This window comes from Thalassophryne amazonica, chromosome 6, assembly GCF_902500255.1.
Source record: "Thalassophryne amazonica chromosome 6, fThaAma1.1, whole genome shotgun sequence".
Lineage (NCBI taxonomy): Eukaryota > Metazoa > Chordata > Actinopteri > Batrachoidiformes > Batrachoididae > Thalassophryne > Thalassophryne amazonica.
Window position 1 is genome coordinate 69549259 of NC_047108.1, and position 18608 is coordinate 69567866.

Here is an 18608-nt window from a genome sequence, read left to right on the forward strand (position 1 = left end):
AAGATTTCACTTCTGCATTATGTCACATTGAAATGTAGTATGACTCACGGGTTTAAAGACCACAGCATTAGTTCTTGAGGAAATGACAAAAATGTTAAAACCAGTGTGTCATTTTACTGTGTCAAAGAAATATTTTACAAAAATATTCAGAATCCAGATCCAGCTGCATCAATATCAGGATTTAATGGGTTCTTCTAGATAAGAATGTTCAACCAACTTTGATCAAGATCCACAGATAAGGAAACAAAGAGACAAACATTAACAATTATGTGACCTGATTGTTAAAAAATACACGAGAACAGAAACGGGCACATAACTGGCATGAGGTCACAAACAGAGTTTGAACGTTCATATAGTTCCTGCACAGTTTCAACATCACAACTGGACTGATGATCCTGTGACTAGTTCTGCCTCTGTCACGTGGACAAGAAAACAGGTTCTTAAACATAAAGTTTAATTTGTGAGTTTTAGGAATTTGGCCTCCTGTCTCATGTGATTTACGTTTTCTTCCTGAAAGTCACCACAGTAAAATGCAGCCCAGTCTCATGGTATGTCATGATTCAGCAGCACGAAATATACATTAATCTATTGGTTCGTCATATTGTCACTAAAAGTGCAAAATTTTCATCATGGGAGCACAAATTTATTCTAATTCATTCCGTGATGGGTGCACATAATTAAAAGTGCAGCGGGAGGGGGTGGGGAGGTGTCGGGGTGCTTATGGTTAGGGTTAGGGGAAGGAGTAGGGTTAGGTTGTGGTTAAGGTTAAAGATAAGGTTAGTAATAGTGAGTTTAAAAAAAAAAATTTGAATCATTTCATGATGGGAGGACGAAAAAAAATGTGAGACTGAGCTGAGAAAATGTGGGGTCATTTGTGACTTAGTGGCCCTAGTTTTCAGCTCAGACACCCCGTGTCTTACTCTGCCCATGGTGGCTATATTAGTGTTGTAATATTTTTGTTTCCTGTGCACTCATGCCATTGTTGAATACAGTGTGAAGTATTTTTGTGCTTTTTTTTCCCTTTTTTTTTTTGTACAGGAGAAAAACAGATCTTAAGGATCCTTAATTTACACCCTCTATACAAGTGTAGGCTATCCAATGACAACTTTTACGTTTTAATTGCAGTGTGATATTAAATTATATATAAAGCTATAAGGTGTCTCTTTATTAATGATCTACTCTATTCTATTCTACTCTTCCTTTTTTAGATATTTAGATATACCTAGCATACACTATAGTTCTACCTTAGAACTGGAATATATTATAGAAGACATACCTTACTGAATTTTCATTAAGAATCACCAGACAGTGGACATAACAGTACAACATAAAACAATAATAAAAAACAAAAAAAACCTCATGTGATAGTGTTTAAAAGACTAGTAACAGTGGGTATAAAAGAATTATTCTACCTACTTGCTGCAGGAAGTTGCAGCAAGATTCTGCACAAAAAGGTGCTGTTGTGCGGCTGTTTATACAGAGTTTGCGCGTGATCCCGTTATGTAAAATAATAATAATAAATCTAAAATAAATAAATTGGGCGGGGGTGTCAATATAACCACAGCCTGCGTTCGTTCCAGCTGCAGTGGGTCTATTGATCTAAATGATCGTTTTGGCGATTTTTTAATTGTATTTTATTTTATTTATTTATTTATTTTTTGAATGAAGCCACTATAAATGATCGTTTTAGCGATTTTTTTTTTTTTTGAATGAATGAATGAATGAAGCCACCATAAATGATCGTTTTGGCGATTTTTTTTTTTTGAATGAAGCCACTATAAATGATCGTTTTGGCGATTTTTTTTTTTTTTTTTTTGAATGAATGAATGAATGAAGCCACCATAAATGATCGTTTTGGCGATTTTTTTTTTTTTTTTTTGAATGAAGCCACCATAAATGATCGTTTTGGCGATTTTTTGTTTTTTTTTTTTTGAATGAAGCCACTATAAATGATCGTTTTGGCGATTTTTTTTTTTTTTGAATGAAGCCACCATAAATGATCGTGTTGGCGATTTTTTTTTTTTTGAATGAAGCCACTATAAATGATCGTTTTGGCGATTTTTTTTTTTTTTTTTTGAATGAATGAATGAAGCCACTATAAATAATCGTTTTGGCGATTTTTTTTTTTTTTTTGAATGAATGAATGAAGCCGCCATAAATGATCGTTTTGGCGATTTTTTTTTAATGAAGCCACTATAAATGATCGTTTTATAGCGTGACGCTACGAGTTTTTTTGTTGTTGTTGTTGTTTTTTACTTGGCTGCATGTGGAGGAGGGTTTGAGGCTGATCCCTCCCTCACGGGTCTCTTCTTAGTCCTACACGTGAATGAAACACGGAATAGTCCACTGCAGTGGCCCTGTAAAGTGGCGACGCCCGCTGTCTTATCGACGTCTGCTCGGTGCACATCCTCGCCGCTGCGCGCAGAAAGCTGCCGATTTCACCATGCTGTCCGCAGATTCACAGCCGAGTGTTAGCGGAGACCCAGCCGCCTCACCGAACCAGTCGCCCGCTAAACGCGCGGTCAGCGCGCTCTGGTCCTTCGGAAAATGCCTCGGCGCGCTTCTGCCGGTCTACCTGGCCGGATACTACGGGCTCAGCATCAGCGTGGTCCTGTTCGCCGCGATGCTCTACATAGGATGGAAACACAGCCGACTGGAGAAAGTGACGAGGCTCAAGTCTGCCATGTACATTTTGGAGAACGAGAGGGAAATCACCTCCGAGAAGGTCTTCAGGACCAAAAGGGTTTTACCTCCATGGGTAAAGAGTCACACTGATGGGCATGTGTCGCATGTGATGCTGCACGCAGCATCACATGCACCTTATTGGCATGATGATGATGATGATGATGATGTACATATTAAAGAGCAAACTAAGCGCAATAGGTTTTTTTTTTAAGAATTCGTGCTTGTGAAAACGATGTTTTGAACAGAAAAGGCGCGTAAGGGATCAAACGAGATGCTGAGCTGCGACGGTGGACCTTCCATCAGGAGGTGGTCATGAGTTTGGTTTGCATGTCACGATTCGGATGAGCAAAATAAATAAATAAAATACAAATAAAAGGAAGACAAGCATAACTTTGCTTTATATTTTTTAAACAGAACTTAAAGAACAATGAAAACACGGAACTTTTGCCTGTTGTCCTTTATGAAGACAAGGTGTCCAATTGTTCAATAACGTTTAAAATAAAATGCTTAATCGTTATATTAAATTGGAATATGAGCCGTTTTAGTGAATAAACGGCGTTAAAACTAATTCAAGGAAATTAAACAATACAGACTGGATATTATAAATTCAAATTCTTTTCAAAATGAAGAGGTTTACATTTTCTGGTTAAAAGGTAATAGTAACTTTATGTAGAACTTTCAGGATTAATAATTAGTCATCTTGAGCAGGCACATCACAAAAGTATGGAAAAGTCTTTTCATTTATTTATTTATTTATTGATTTTTAGCACTCAGTGGACTCTCAGTGCTTGGTGGGGAAGGGGCCGCACACTGACTGATCTGAATGATCTTAATATCAATTCAAGTTCAAGTTTATTTGCCATTTGCAGTATTACAACCACATTGGAAAAATGGTGCAAGGAGCTCAAAAGTGCACTAGCAAGACATACACAAACAATAAAAAGTCATAAAAGAACATAAAAACGACAAAGCCACAAACTAATTTAAGATACATTTAAAACTAATCAAAGAGTGTTGATCATTGCTATGGCTTGTGGGAAGAAACCTTTTCTATAACGTGATGTCCCACATTTAATAGACCGATAGCGCCTACCCGAAGGAAGAAACTCAAACAGGTCCCTGGCAGGATGCAGGAGATCCTTAGTAATAGCCAAAGACCAGGACTTAAGCCTTTTTTTGTAAATGTCCTCCAGGACAGACAGTTCCACACCAATAGTTCTACTGGCTGAACGAACCACTCTGTTCAAAGCCTTCCTTTCTTTTGCAGTGGCATTTCCAAACCATGCAGTTATAGCGTTTGTAAGAAGACTTTCAATGCAGCTGTGATAAAAATTTAAGAGTCTTGTTCAGAGTAAATTCTTTCAGCTTACGCACAAAAAAAAAGCCGTTGTCGAGACTTTTTAACAATTCCGTTGGTGTTATAATTCCAGCTCAAGTTATCAGATAAAAACAATCCCAGAAATTTACAGTTTTCAACTGTTTTCACCTCAGCATCATTTAATATGATGGGAGCATAAGATCTATTTTTACTGAAGTCAACAACCAACTCAAAAGTTTTTGCAGTGTTTAACTTCAGATTGTTTTCCTCACTCCAGGAAACTACGTTTTGCACTTCAGATCTATACAAAGAGTCATCATGAGAATCAGTGCACATATTCCGCCCTCAACTCTTGATATTTTGGAGCAATTATTTCCATGCTTGGATATGACCATGGGAAGAGGATTTGGGTTTGGGGGGCTGTATTGGAATCAGTCCCACTAAGCCAACAAGAACACATACAAAAAAAGGGCTACACAAGATTTAAATGGTACAAAATTTACTATATTTCATTTGAACCCCTACTCTGACAGGGCATGGACATCGGGCATATGCAGCCCCATCTCACTTTTTTTTTTTTTTTTTGTGCCCCCATCATGAAAAGTGCCCATTTTCATGGCATGTTTTTTTTTATTTTAGTATTTATAATCCTCTCCTTCTCCTAACTCATAGTGTGTCTCCCTTCCCCTAACCATAAACCCCAGACCCATTACCCCCCCCATCACCCCGCATTGTGTGCCCCCATCACAAAATTAATTTGTGCCCCCGTCATTCGTGATGGTATCACAAACCCATAGATTAATTTACTTTTTGTAAGGCAAGCAAGTGTTGCAACTAATGTTACCAGATACAATACTTAGTCACAATTATTATTCTCAAAAATTCATCAACCTACCATCAATAACCTACCATCCCTGGTTCTCAAGACCAGGCACCTAAGTGGCTCTACTTTAATCTGTTCCGCTCTTCCTTTTTTAGATATTTAGATGTACCTTGATACACTAGTAGAGTTCTACCTTAGAAATGGAATATATTCTAGAAGACATACCTTACTGAATTTTCATTAAACTTCAATCGAGACCAAATTTAAAAAAGATTCAAGCAGCTGTGTCCATTCAACCAGACTTGCTCCTAATTGCCATCATGCATGTTTTTTTTTTTCCTGGCAACAATCCTAGACATGTCCAGCAGGTGGCAGACAGGTATACGGTATATTACTACATAAGAAAAACATTTTTGTGTTGATCTGGTGCATCGAACTTCACCAACATCTTATGTGTCCTTTTGGCAAGGCATTTACAAAATAAATGGTAAATGGACTGCATTTTCTATCGTGCTTTGTGCGCGCAGGGTGCTGCCACACACCAGAGGCAACTAGGGGATTAAGGACCTTGCTCAAGGGCCCTTAAATGATTTTCCGGTCAGGCTGGAGTTTGAACCGAAGATCTTCTGCTCTGAAGCCCAACACTTAACCACTAGACCATCACCTCCCCTAATATGATGGCATTAGTGTTTTTCAAATTATGTTAAAAATCTGGAAACACCCCAACTCCCACCCAAGATGCAGGCAACATCCTATATGGTCTAAAAGTGAAGTGCAAACAACCATTCAAATAAATAAGAGTAAACACTCAGTGAAACTACAAAACCTCACTTTGTTGTTTCTGTGTAGGCTCTCAGTTGTCCAGGTGGTTTCCATAGTAGAGAAGCTTGAATCTTTGACTGGACTGGGTTGCTTGACACGAGGACGTTTCGTTTCAAATTGCAGAAGCTTCCTCAGCTAAAATTCTTGCTCTGGTGGTCTGACTTCTGTCTTGACTCTTGTAGAGAAGAATAATCAAGAAGTCACAAAAGCTGGAGTTTTAAACCTAACCAGACCCCTCCTACCGAGAGGCAGACTGCTATAGGCTGGTGACTAAACAATAGCTCTAATTAGCACATATTGTGCTCTAGTTAACACCCTCCTAATGACAGGGCAGCTGTCCCTCTCCTGATGGCTCCCTTGACGACTCTGCTGATGACGTGAATGACTCATTACCATGAACACCAGACTGAAACTGCTTTGACCTGAGTACCCCATTGTAAACAGGGGATAAAGCGTGTCTCAGACCCCCTCCCCAGTTAAGGCTAGGTTTCAAACATTTCACAAAGAATGCCTCCTTGACTCCTCTCTCAAACCATTTCTTCTCTCTGGATCCCTAGTTACAAACAGAGCAATGTAGTGTATTCTATCAGATGTCAGGAAAACTGTAACGAACACTACATAGGTGAGACTAAGCAACCTTTACACAAAAGGCTATACCAGCACCACAGAGAGGGCGCCAGTGGACCTCAGTCTGCAGTTCATCTCCACCTTAAAGACACTAACCACACGTTTGAGGACAAGGAAGTTAAAATATTAGCCAGAGAGAAGAAATGGTTTGAGAGAGGGGTCAAGGAGGCATTCTTTGTGAAACGTTTGAAACCTAGCCTTAACCGGGGAGGGGGTCTGAGACACGCTTTATCCCCTGTTTACAATGGGGTACTCAGGTCAAAGCAGTTTCAGTCTGTTGTTCATGGTAACGAGTCATTCACGTCATCAGCAGAGTCGTCAAGGGAGCCATCAGGAGAGGGACAGCTGCCCTGTCATTAGGAGGGTGTTAACTAGAGCACAATAGGTGCTAATTAGAGCTATTGTTTAGTCACCAGCCTATAGCAGTCTGCCTCTCGGCAGGAGGGGTCTGGTTAGGTTTAAAACTCCAGCTTTTGTGACTTCTTGATTATTCTTCTCTACAAGAGTCAAGACAGAATTCAGACCACCAGAGCAAGAATTTTAGCTGAGGAAGCTTCTGCGATTTGAAGCGAAACGTCCTCGCGTCAAGCAACCCAGTCCAGTCGAAGATTCAAGCTTCTCTACTCACTTTGTTGCTTCAACTCAGGGATCTTTGTTGGCTGCTGTCTGCTGTTTGCTCAGACAGGTTGACTCTAATCCATCATTTCCCCAGAAGTCCTTTTATTTCCATTCGCTTTCTCAAAATATAGTGTTGTGTGTCTGGCACAGTCCATTTTACAGGCAAAGACAGGTGTCACTCTGAGTGAGCGATATTAGGGAGTTGAAGCAGTGACTGTTTGAAAACTCTGCTGAATTGATCGAAAATAGATCTACATTTCTTTTGTAGTGTGTAACCAAGGAGCTTAAGTACACAGGACTTAACAGTAGAACTAATGCACACACACTCATCTTCAACCGCTTATCCAAGATCGGGTTGCAGCTGGAGCCTATCTCAGCAGTCATAGGGCATGAGGCAGGGTACACCCTGGACAGGATGCAAGTATGTCGCAGGGCTAGAACTAATAGCATATGTTTCAAATTAATATGTTCATATACAGTAACAGAAATTCCAGATTGAGTTCTTGCTAACAAAACAACGTTTGCCTATATTAATGTCACTTATCATGTTTGAGTTAGTTGACATGGGTGATTTAATGGTCAATAGAAACAGCTATGAAAACATAATTAAAAATCATTAAATGATTGAAAATACATCTGTCCCTGTCCACAATAAAAATCATGTATCACTACAATAAATAAATAAATGAATTAGTAAATAAGCATAAACTATTCAAATTGAAAAATCATCTTTTTTCCGCTTTTTATTTTATTTCTCATAAGTATGCATACAGAACAGTAAACAAACAGTATGGGATCAGCTCACAAAGAACGGGGGGGATTACAGTTTCAGATCACATTTTTTATTTATATGTGAAAATAAATAAATAAATTCCATTTAAATGTTAATGTCCTTGTTTATATATCTTATCCTTTTGCAGCATTTCCTATTATAATCATCTTTTTTAGTCTTAAACAATAAGTCATCTTTTCCATCACACATATTTCCTGTACTATATCCAACCATTCTTTTCGTCTAGGTGGGTCTGAAGCATGCCACTTTCTTGTTATGGCCTTCCTGCCAGCCGTAAGAAGAATTTTTACCAGATAATTGTCCTCTTTCAGTACAACTTTACCTATATTTCCCAAATACAGGGTGGTGCAGTCCTTGGTAATCCTGTATCCAAGCACTTTATTTATCACAGCGTTCACGTTATCCTAAACGGTTCTATTTTGGGGCAACACCAGAAGACGTGTGTATGGTTTGCATTTATTTGACCACATTGCCTCCAGCATGTTTGCTGTTTTAACAGTTGTTTGCTTTTTAAATTTGGCGTAATAAAAAAAAAACATGTTAAATTTTTCCAGTTAAATTCTCTCCATGTAAGTGAATTTGTGGATGTCTGTTGAGTTGTACACATGTGATACCATTCCTCTTCACTAATCGTGATATTCAACTCTTTTTCCCACTTGTGCTTTATATATAATGTTGTTTTATTCTGACATTCCATTATGCTGTGGTAGATTACTGATATAACCATAGATATTTCTTGATTGTATGCATTAACCATGACTTCTATCACTGGGTTCATTTCTTCTGGTGTCGCCCTCTTCACCTCTTTATTGTATTATTCCCTCAGTTGAAGATATCTAAACAAGTCTTGATTCTTAAGTGCAAATCTTTTCTTTAAGTCTTCAAAACTTCTTAGTTCTCCATTCTCTTTGGCAGTACAAAATGCAGTTATTCCATTTTTCTTCCGTTCTTTAAATGTTGAGTCATACAACCCAGGCCTAAATTCACTATCCAGTGCTATCCATTTTAATAATTTTATCCCCTTTTCAATTTAAGTTGTCTGGTAAAAATCATCTTATTTTTACATCACGTAGTACAGAGAGTAGTTAAGTGAGCATATATGCAAAAAGAAAAAAATTGATCACATAGCGGAGTATAAAACCAATGCTGTTTAAGATAACCAATTATGTTTGTACTACAACGCTCACATGCCTAATGAACATGGTAAATCCATCTGCTTTTTAACCAGCTCCAAGCTCTGTGACACTATTTCCCATTGCTCAGATAGCAATGTGTGCTCATGTAGCTGCTTGCTTTGTATTGCTTTGAATCCTCTCATTTGCACCACTCGGGATGCAAACTCACAGTCTTCAGCATGGGAGGCGGATGCTCTGACCCGTCAGCCAAAATCCCGGGCTCTGGCCTGAGTGACCAGCGTATCCTTATGCTGTTGGGGGAGTGAGGCCTATTGCTGACCACATGTACAGCGACTCCTGCTGGTCGCTGTCACACTCAGACAGGCTCCTGTGGAATTGCATTTTGTCTTTTTGCAAGATAGGGCCCTTAATGTTAACATCCGCCTCTGGTTTGTTTGAAAGCTTCACATTACAAAGCATTTTTATGGCAACTGAAACATGAATACATGAGAGTCCTAACAGATAATGGCCTTTTTGTCCTGTGTGTTTTTCCTTTGACCAACTGCACAGTGACATTCCTAATGTGCAGCCGTGCCACTCCAAGGAATATGAATCAACACATTCTTTGCAGTGGGAACAGAGGAAATAGAATCAGCATTGGTGAAGGCTTATAGTGAGGACATATGTATTTAATGCAGCAACGGGAGATATGGTTAGTTTGTGTGGTTCTTCCTGTTTTACTGCTGTGGAGCTGCTGTTGACCTTATGTGCCTCCAAAAACATGATGCATAAATAGCTTTCAGAGTGAAACCACAAAGATATCCATATCAGGCAAGAAAGAAGCTCTCGCTCTCTCTCTCGCTCTCTCGCTCTCTCTCTCTCTCTGTCTCTGTGTGTGTGTCTCTGTGTATGTGTTCATCTTGTCAAGTCATGTGGTTTGGGTTGGGGGAAAGGCCGGTGATGTGATAGTCACAGTTCCTATGGGCTTGATGGTTTCCTGATATTTCATCAACAGTTTAAAAACAAAGAACTGGTCTCAGCTGTTAACCCTATGTGCACGCTCTTTTGAAATTGAGTGGTAAACGTGTTGACATTTTAATAAAACTCTGCTTGTATTCTGAATGCATATTTTCAGTCCATTTTGGAGCTGTTCTCGTTGTGCTTATAGCAGCTTAATTACTATGTTTGAATCAGAAGAAATTTTATTATTGATCGATATTATTTGTCTACAGGTCAGCTTTCCAGATGTGGAAAAAGTGGAGTGGGTGAACAAGGTATGTTTGTCTTACTGCTTCTTTGCAAAAGCTGTTTATATTTTTTGCAGTAAGGCAGCATTTTAATTTTTTTATTTTTTATATGCAGTGTATTGCCCATTGGTGATCTACTTTGGTTCCAATGAAGGAAGGAAGCAATGTACAATCTTACAATAAGAGTTTAGAGTTCTGAGTAACTTGTGTAACATCAGCAGGAATAAGGCAGCCAAACATCGCATGTGATAGTGTCTTATCAACATAACTCAGTACAGTATCAATGTAATGCAAGAGTATATTGCACAACAACTGTAACACACAGCGTGCACATTATGGTGTCTGGTTGTACCTGCACAGTGAACGAGGAACAGGAGCTGCACAGCATTGCTCATTTTCCATCAATGCAGAGCTTCATTGAGAGACAAATAAATATGTAACAGCCACATTTTATTTAGCACTCGAAATGCTACTGTGTGTGCAAAAGATATATTTATTTCCCATGTTTGATTAGTTTGTGCACACATGATCTGCACTGTGCCACACTGCCGAGCATGCTACACCCTGCACTACAGATGTTATTATTGGTGATTATGTGGATAATAATATAGACAGAAATACATTTATTGAGGACCGAATACGTTTTGTTAACTCAGAGAGAAAGGTGCACATGAGGCAGCAGCTCACCTTTTCCAATGACCTGCCCCATATGCCTGCAAAATTATTTAAGTATTTACCTAATGTGCACAAATTAATCAAATCATAGTTTTTTATGCCCCGCTAGGTCAAGGCCGGTGACCTTGACCTACTTTTAAAAAATGACCAATAGTTGCATTTGTTCGAAGGCTACCGACTTTTTATGGTCACTGTTGGCCACATCCTCTAAATAAATATATTGTCAATCTCCACTTTTTCCACTGTGTATCCCAGTTTACATCAAACACATGAGGGTTCAACCAAATACCTACCCCACACATGTACATATTACTGCACTTTACATGGAAAATGGTACCACACGGGGCATTTCGTGACAAATGTCTCTAGTTTTTTTTTGTACTTGTACTTTTATGAGTATATTTTTAAGTCTGTAATTTTACTTGCACTTAAGTACAAATTAAAGTAAGTAATGTACTTCACTATTGTTAAAATCACAATTACTTTTTGAGTACCTCACTTCCTTATCTTGCCTGCACACCTACCTCAGGAGTGGAAAAGTGACATGATGCCAATCACTTGGTCGTAGAAACTCCGACAACAGAAAAAGCATCTCTGTATGATTCATTTGATTTCATCTTATGCTGTTCACAATCAAATGTCACTTGTACAATAAATGGAGAATAATCCCCAGAAGACATCAAATACTAGAAAGTAGCAGCTTTGAAGGAATTTCTGTAGAACTTACATAGTCATTATTTTTCAGAATCAGAATACTTTATTAATCTCCAGGGGGGAAATTGCATAAATTACACTCAGTTCTTCAGTTAGTACTGAATAATGTCTTTGTTGGTAATTTAAAAACGGTATTGTGTTTTATTTATGATGTGTGTCATAAATAAAATAAGAATTTCCTTAATCTGGTCATTACTGTTGTAACAAATATTCTACTGAAAACTGATTCATATTTATTTTAATCTTAGTCAAGCTCAGCTGGTATGTACAAGGAAGTGACTCAGTCCAAAAATATGAAAAAGCTTTTTCTTGTGGGGATAAAGACAGTACTGTATTTACACAATGTATTACAATAATATTATTATAATATTAAATATTTGAACACTTGCGTGAAAATTACTGGTAAATGCAATTAAAAGAAATAATTTCAGATTTTATACTTGAAAAGTCACACGTGTATGTTATAAATGACAGTGAAAAAAAACGTGCCATCTATCATAGACAAAACAAGTGACACACAGCTCTGTCTGCATCCGCTGCGTGTGAACGGTGTTTTCGCTGTGCTGGTTCAAACCCTGCTGGATAGACTCTGAACGTTTACAGATCATCTTCCACATATTAACACCTCTAAGGGTTTAAGGCCCCTGCCCATCTGTTCATTTCCAGTGCATTGGGAAAACGTCATACGTCATAACGTCAAAAAAAATTTTTTTAGCATTCTTTAAACATAAAAAAACTCCTGTTTTATGTGTTTATTTGCTGAGAGCACCAATTCTCTGAGTTTTATTCATTTATATGCTTCATTAATAAGGTAGAACTATGAAAGCAGGTATTTTCTGCATGGATCTCCAGTTTGATTTAATAATTATTGATAATCTGTTAAATATCAATGCCAAAAAGTACTCTGAGTAGCTTTGTACTTTTACTTAAGTACGGTTTTAACACCAGTACTTTTACAAATTGTACTTAAGTGCAAATTTTCAGAACTCTTTCCAACACTGGCAACATTAATAATAAGATCAATAACATTTTGTGTTGATTTAATGTTCCCCAGATCTTTTTACTGCCACTCGTCACAGTGGATTATCCGCTGGTCTAATTATGAGGGCCGGAGAGCGTCTCTGATCATATCTGAGCCTCCCTGTCTGTCAGTACAGCAACCTGACATCACAGCATGGCAAACGTCTGTGGGAATACTAATAAACCAAACACATGCCTGGAGAGAAAAAAATGTAATGAATTTGGTGACCGAAACCCACATTGCAGGATGCTGTTGTACTCACCCACTGGTTCATGTCTCTTCTACATTGTTCACTGCATTTATTAATGCTGAAGACACAAACATGCAGCAGTTGATGGTTTCTTACATCATATTTGACAGCTTCATTAAATACATGTTCAGAAAAGACAGAGATGATGCATAGCAGATAATGCATTCATTAAGTGTATGAGCACAACTGCATCATAAATAATGTACAGGATGCACATCTATGATTCTTTGCATCCTCAGTGGAACTGGTTTTTTTTGTTTGTTTGTTTGTTTTGGGCCTGTTCCTGAAATACAACAAGGGATCATTTTGTCTGGCACAGAATTTGTAACTTCCAAAAACAAGAGTTAACAAAAGCAATCAAAGATTTCTGACAGCTGACAGTCCAGATGCTCCAAAATTCAGTGGCGTCTTTCATGCCCTAATATCTGTCTGTGGTGCAAATATGGTGAGAATCCGAAAAATTGTTTAGTTTTGACGTAATCCTTCAAAGCAATATAAAGTGTAGTCTTGATCCACAATCTGGATCCGTTGTCGCAGATTGAATTGTCCCTCCTAAAAATGCCTTCACTGTGCATGCGTCACTTCAGAGCATCCCCAGTGTCATTTCTAAGCATCAGCATCGATTCACTAATTATCACCTAATTATCATAGCGAAATGTGGCGATTATCGCCTCGTTTCTGCTTAAAACAGCCTTGTTTCTACTTAAAACTGACTTTAGAATGATTTAAGAGGTTTTACTTTGTCATCTAATGGTTAATAATCACATTATTCCCTTTGATTGCTTTGGGTGAAGAGAATCAGACTCAGAGAGTCAGACTCAGACACATGCGCAGTGAAGGCACAGTGAAGATAGGGCGGACCAATTTTTTTTGGGGGGGGGGGGGGGGCGTTTGGTCAGCGACACCGGTTCTGGATCACTTCCAAAATTTAATGGAGACTTCCATGGCTTAATATGTATCAGTGGTGAAAATTTGGTGAGAATCCATTAAGTAGTTTTGACGTAATCCTTCAAAGCCTATATATAGGGAAATCTTGATCCAGAATCCAGATCCGGATCTGGATCACATCCAAAATTTAATGGAGTCTTCCATGGCCTAATATGTATCAGTGGTGAAAATTTGGTGAGAATCCATTAAGTAGTTTTGACGTAATCCTTCAAAGCCTATATATAGGGAAATCTTGATCCAGAATCCAGATCCGGATCTGGATCACCTCCAAAATTTAATGGAGTCTTCCATGGCCTAATATGTATCTGTGGTGAAAATTTCTTAAAAATCTGTGCAGTAGTTTTGACGTAATGCTGCTAACAGTCAGACAGACTGAGAGACAAATCAATAAATAAACGCCGATGATTTTATTATGTCCTTGGCGGACGCAATTACTAATTAAAAAAAAAAATAGAAAATCAAGCTCATTGAGTAATTTAAGAGCAATCTTCAAATGCACCCTGCAGTGCAGTGACACCCAGAGTGATACCATTGTGTAGTAGGAGGTAGTTTTGGGATGAGCTGGGATGGCACTACTCTGGTCACACTGCATTGCAAGGTGTATATGAAGATTATATTTAAGACCAAAAACTTCACTCCTTAGTCTCAGTGGATACTGAGCTATAAGGACAAGACAGGCATTTTCAGTAACCCCCTCAGTTAAAATGTTTAAGTAAACAGGAACTTGTGGTTGCTAGGTAATTTAACATCCCCTCTGATCTCTGTGGTTTCTGAGATGTCAGTGGAGTAGTATGGTGACACTTCAACTTCTGATGTGTTCAAGTAAAGTCTATAGAAAGTTGCATTTTGGAAGTTATTTGGCACTAATATTATGGCTGTATGATCCTGGGATAAGGCATAACATCCATGGACGAATGCATGGACAGTCCACTTATTTAAAATTACATCTATGTTTATGTTTATCTATTACATCATTGTGTTCAATTCTGTGTGTTTATCCATATCTCCGTCCATACAAACATGCAGTGCATTCAGAAAGTATTTACAGCTCTTTACTTTGTTCACATTTTTTTATTTATTATTCCAGAATGGATGAAATTAATTTTTTTCCTTCAAAATTCTACACACAATACCCTATAATGACAATGTGAAAAACGTTTATATATATAAATCATCTTGGTTTTGAATTTATATTTCATTTAGCTGGGTTAAATGGTAAATGGACTGCATTTATATAGCGCTTTTCCATCAGACGCTCTGCATCTGATGCTCAAAGCACTTTACACATCAATGTCTCACATTCACCCCGATGTCAGGCTGCTGCCATGCAAGGTGCCCACTCCACACCAGGAGCAACTAGGGGATTAAAAGACCTTGCCCAAGGGATTTTCTGGTCAGGCTGGGATTTGAATCAAGGATCCTCTGGTCTCAAACCCAACGCTTAACCACTAGACCATCATCTCCCCTTGTGAATTAGTTTTAGTTTCCAGGTTGTGCTGTTAGTGTGAGTGTGGAGTCTTGATGGTTCCCCAACGTAATGACTTTTATGGACACAACACAATGGTAAACCTATACAAAAAAAAAGAGTACTACTGTCAAATGCTGCTTTGGTACAAGTGCTTGCTACATTTCGATAACTTTTCAAGGAATTGTACCAAATTTCCCAAACCTCTTCTAAAAATGTGAGACGAGTTGATTTCAATTCAATTCAATTCAATTTTATTTATATAGCGCCAGATCACAACAAACAGTTGCCCCAAGGTGCTTTATATTGTAAGGGAAGGCCATACAATAATTACGGAAAAACCCCAACGGTCAAAACGACCCCCTGTGAGCAAGCACTTGGTGACAGTGGGAAGGAAAAACTCCCTTTTAACAGGAAGAAACCTCCAGCAGAACCAGGGAGGGGCAGTCTTCTGCTGGGACTGGTTGGGGCTGAGAGAGAGAACCAGGAAAAAGACATGCTGTGGAGGGAAGCAGAGATCAATCACTAATGATTAAATGCAGAGTGGTGCATACAGAGCAAAAAGAGAAAGAAACACTCAGTGCATCATGGGAACCCCCCAGCAGTCTAAGTCTATAGCAGCATAACTAAGGGATGGTTCAGGGTCACCTGATCCAGCCCTAACTATAAGCTTTAGCAAAAAGGAAAGTTTTAAGCCTAATCTTAAAAGTAGAGAGGGTGTCTGTCTCCCTGATCTGAATTGGGAGCTGGTTCCACAGGAGAGGAGCCTGAAAGCTGAAGGCTCTGCCTCCCATTCTACTCTTACAAACCCTAGGAACTACAAGTAAGCCTGCAGTCTGAGAGCGAAGCGCTCTATTGGGGTGATATGGTACTATGAGTTCCCTAAGATAAGATGGGACCTGATTATTCAAAACCTTATAAGTAAGAAGAAGAATTTTAAATTCTATTCTAGAATTAACAGGAAGCCAATGAAGAGAGGCCAATATGGGTGATATATGCTCTCTCCTTCTAGTCCCTGTCAGTACTCTAGCTGCAGCATTTTGAATTAACTGAAGGCTTTTCAGGGAACTTTTAGGACAACCTGATAATAATGAATTACAATAGTCCAGCCTAGAGGAAATAAATGCATGAATTAGTTTTTTCAGCATCACTCTGAAACAAGACCTTTCTAATTTTAGAGATATTGCACAAATGCAAAAAAGCAGTCCTACATATTTGTTTAATATGCGCATTGAATGACATATCCTGATCAAAAATGACTCCAAGATTTCTCACAGTATTGCTAGAGGTCAGGGTAATGCCATCCAGAGTAAGGATCTGGTTAGACACCATGTTTCTAAGATTTGTGGGGCCAAGTACAATAACTTCAGTTTTATCTGAGTTTAAAAGCAGGAAATTAGAGGTCATCCATGTCTTTATGTCTGTAAGACAATCCTGCAGTTTAGCTAATTGGTGTGTGTCCTCTGGCTTCATGGATAGCTAAAGCTGGGTATCATCTGCGTAACAATGAAAATTTAAGCAATGCTGTCTAATAATACTTGCAAAGGGAAACATGTATAAAGTGAATAAAATTTGTCCTAGCACAGAACCTTGTGGAACTCCATAATTAACCTTTGTCTGTGAAGAAGATTCCCCATTTACATGAACAAATTGTAATCTATTAGATAAATATGATTCAAACCACCGCAGCGCAGTGCCTTTAATACCTATGGCATGCTCTAATCTCTGTAATAAAATTTTATGGTCAACAGTATCAAAAGCAGCACTGAGGTCTAACAGAACAAGCACAGAGATGAGTCCACTGTCTGAGGCCATAAGAAGATCATTTGTAACCTTCACTAATGCTGTTTCTATACTATGATGAATTCTAAAACCTGACTGAAACTCTTCAAATAGACCATTCCTCTGCAGATGATCAGTTAGCTGTTTTACAACTACTGTTGTGTGGGCCACTGAAGAGGAGGTACTGCTGGCCCACCACCACAAGATGGCGCCCTGCTTGAAGTGCGGGCTTCAAGCACGAGAGGGCGTCGGAGCGACCGGGAGTGACAGCTGTCACTCATCATCTGTACCAGCTGTCACTCATCCACTACACATCACCACCACCATAAAGGCCGGACTGCAACTCCACCTCCCCGCCGAGAAATCAGCTACCAATCAGGTAACTTCTCTGCTGACTTACAAAGTAACAATCTGAACTTCTTTGCAGCCGTTTTCCTGTGGTGTGTCCTTATCTGTGGGATTGGCGTTTGGTGTGATTAGCGACGGCTTCGCCTCACACCCCAAACCAGATAAGTGGTTAAACAGGAGCTGCACGAGTGTGTGATTGGAGGAGGAGGTCCTCCCTCCTAACTAAACACTGACTGTGGGATTACTGAGTGTGCGAACTCACACTCATCAGTACTGTCTCTGTTCTCTGCCAGCAGTACCGGGTCTGACTGCTAAAGACAGTGGCCACCTGGGGCGCAGGGCTTGGCGGCTCCGGTGTTCTTCAGATCCGTTGGTGGTGGAAGCTGTGTGGGATCCGGCTCTTCTCTCGCCAGACGTCTTCTATCGTCGAGCCTGCCCACACGTCACCTTGTGTATAATTGACATTCCACCATATTGTTATTGTCTGTACTTCGTTGTGCGATTCACAACATTAAATTGTTACTTTTTGGCTTGTCCATTGTCCGTTCATTAACGCCCCCTGTTGTGGGTCCGTGTCACGACACTTTCACAACAACTACCCTTTCAAGAATTTTTGAGAGAAAAGGAAGGTTGGAGATTGGCCTATAATTAGCTAAGATAGCAGGGTCAAGTGATGGCTTTTTAAGTAATGGTTTAATTACTGCCACCTTAAAAGCCTGTGGTACATAGCCAACTAATAAAGATAGATTGATCATATTTAAGATCGAAGCATTAATTAATGGTAGGGCTTCCTTGAGCAGCCTGGTAGGAATGGGGTCTAATAGACATGTTGATGGTTTGGAGGAAGTACACTCAACCAAAAATATAAACGCAACACTTTTGGTTTTGCTCCCATTTTGTATGAGATGAACTCAAAGATCTAAAACTTTTTCCACATATACAATATCACCATTTCTCTCAAATATTGTTCACAAACCAGTCTAAATCTGTGATAGTGAGCACATCTCCTTTGCTGAGATAATCCATCCCACCTCACAGGTGTGCCATATCAAGATGCTGATTAGACACCATGATTAGTGCACAGGTGTGCCTTAGACTGCCCACAATAAAAGGCCACTCTGAAAGGTGCAGTTTTATCACGCAGCACAATGCCACAGATGTCGCAAGATTTGAGGGAGCGTGCAATTGGCATGCTGACAGCAGGAATGTCAACCCGAGCTGTTGCTCGTGTATTGAATGTTCATTTCTCTACCATAAGTCGTCTCCAAAGGCGTTTCAGAGAATTTGGCAGTACATCCAACCAGCCTCACAACCGCAGACCACGTGTAACCACACCAGCCCAGGACCTCCACATCCA

At 39.2% G+C, this 18608-nt stretch overlaps 1 protein-coding gene across 1 annotated transcript in view; it reads left to right on the top strand.

Moving 5' to 3' along the window:
- The first annotated feature begins 2443 nt into the window (after positions 1-2443).
- Positions 2444-18608, top strand: part of esyt1a (extended synaptotagmin-like protein 1a) — a 71380-nt gene continuing 55215 nt past the window's right edge. The window contains exons 1-2 of the mRNA XM_034172422.1: positions 2444-2758; positions 10034-10075. Coding sequence (XP_034028313.1) covers positions 2444-2758; positions 10034-10075 — 357 coding nt within the window. The remainder of the gene's footprint in view (positions 2759-10033; positions 10076-18608) is intronic.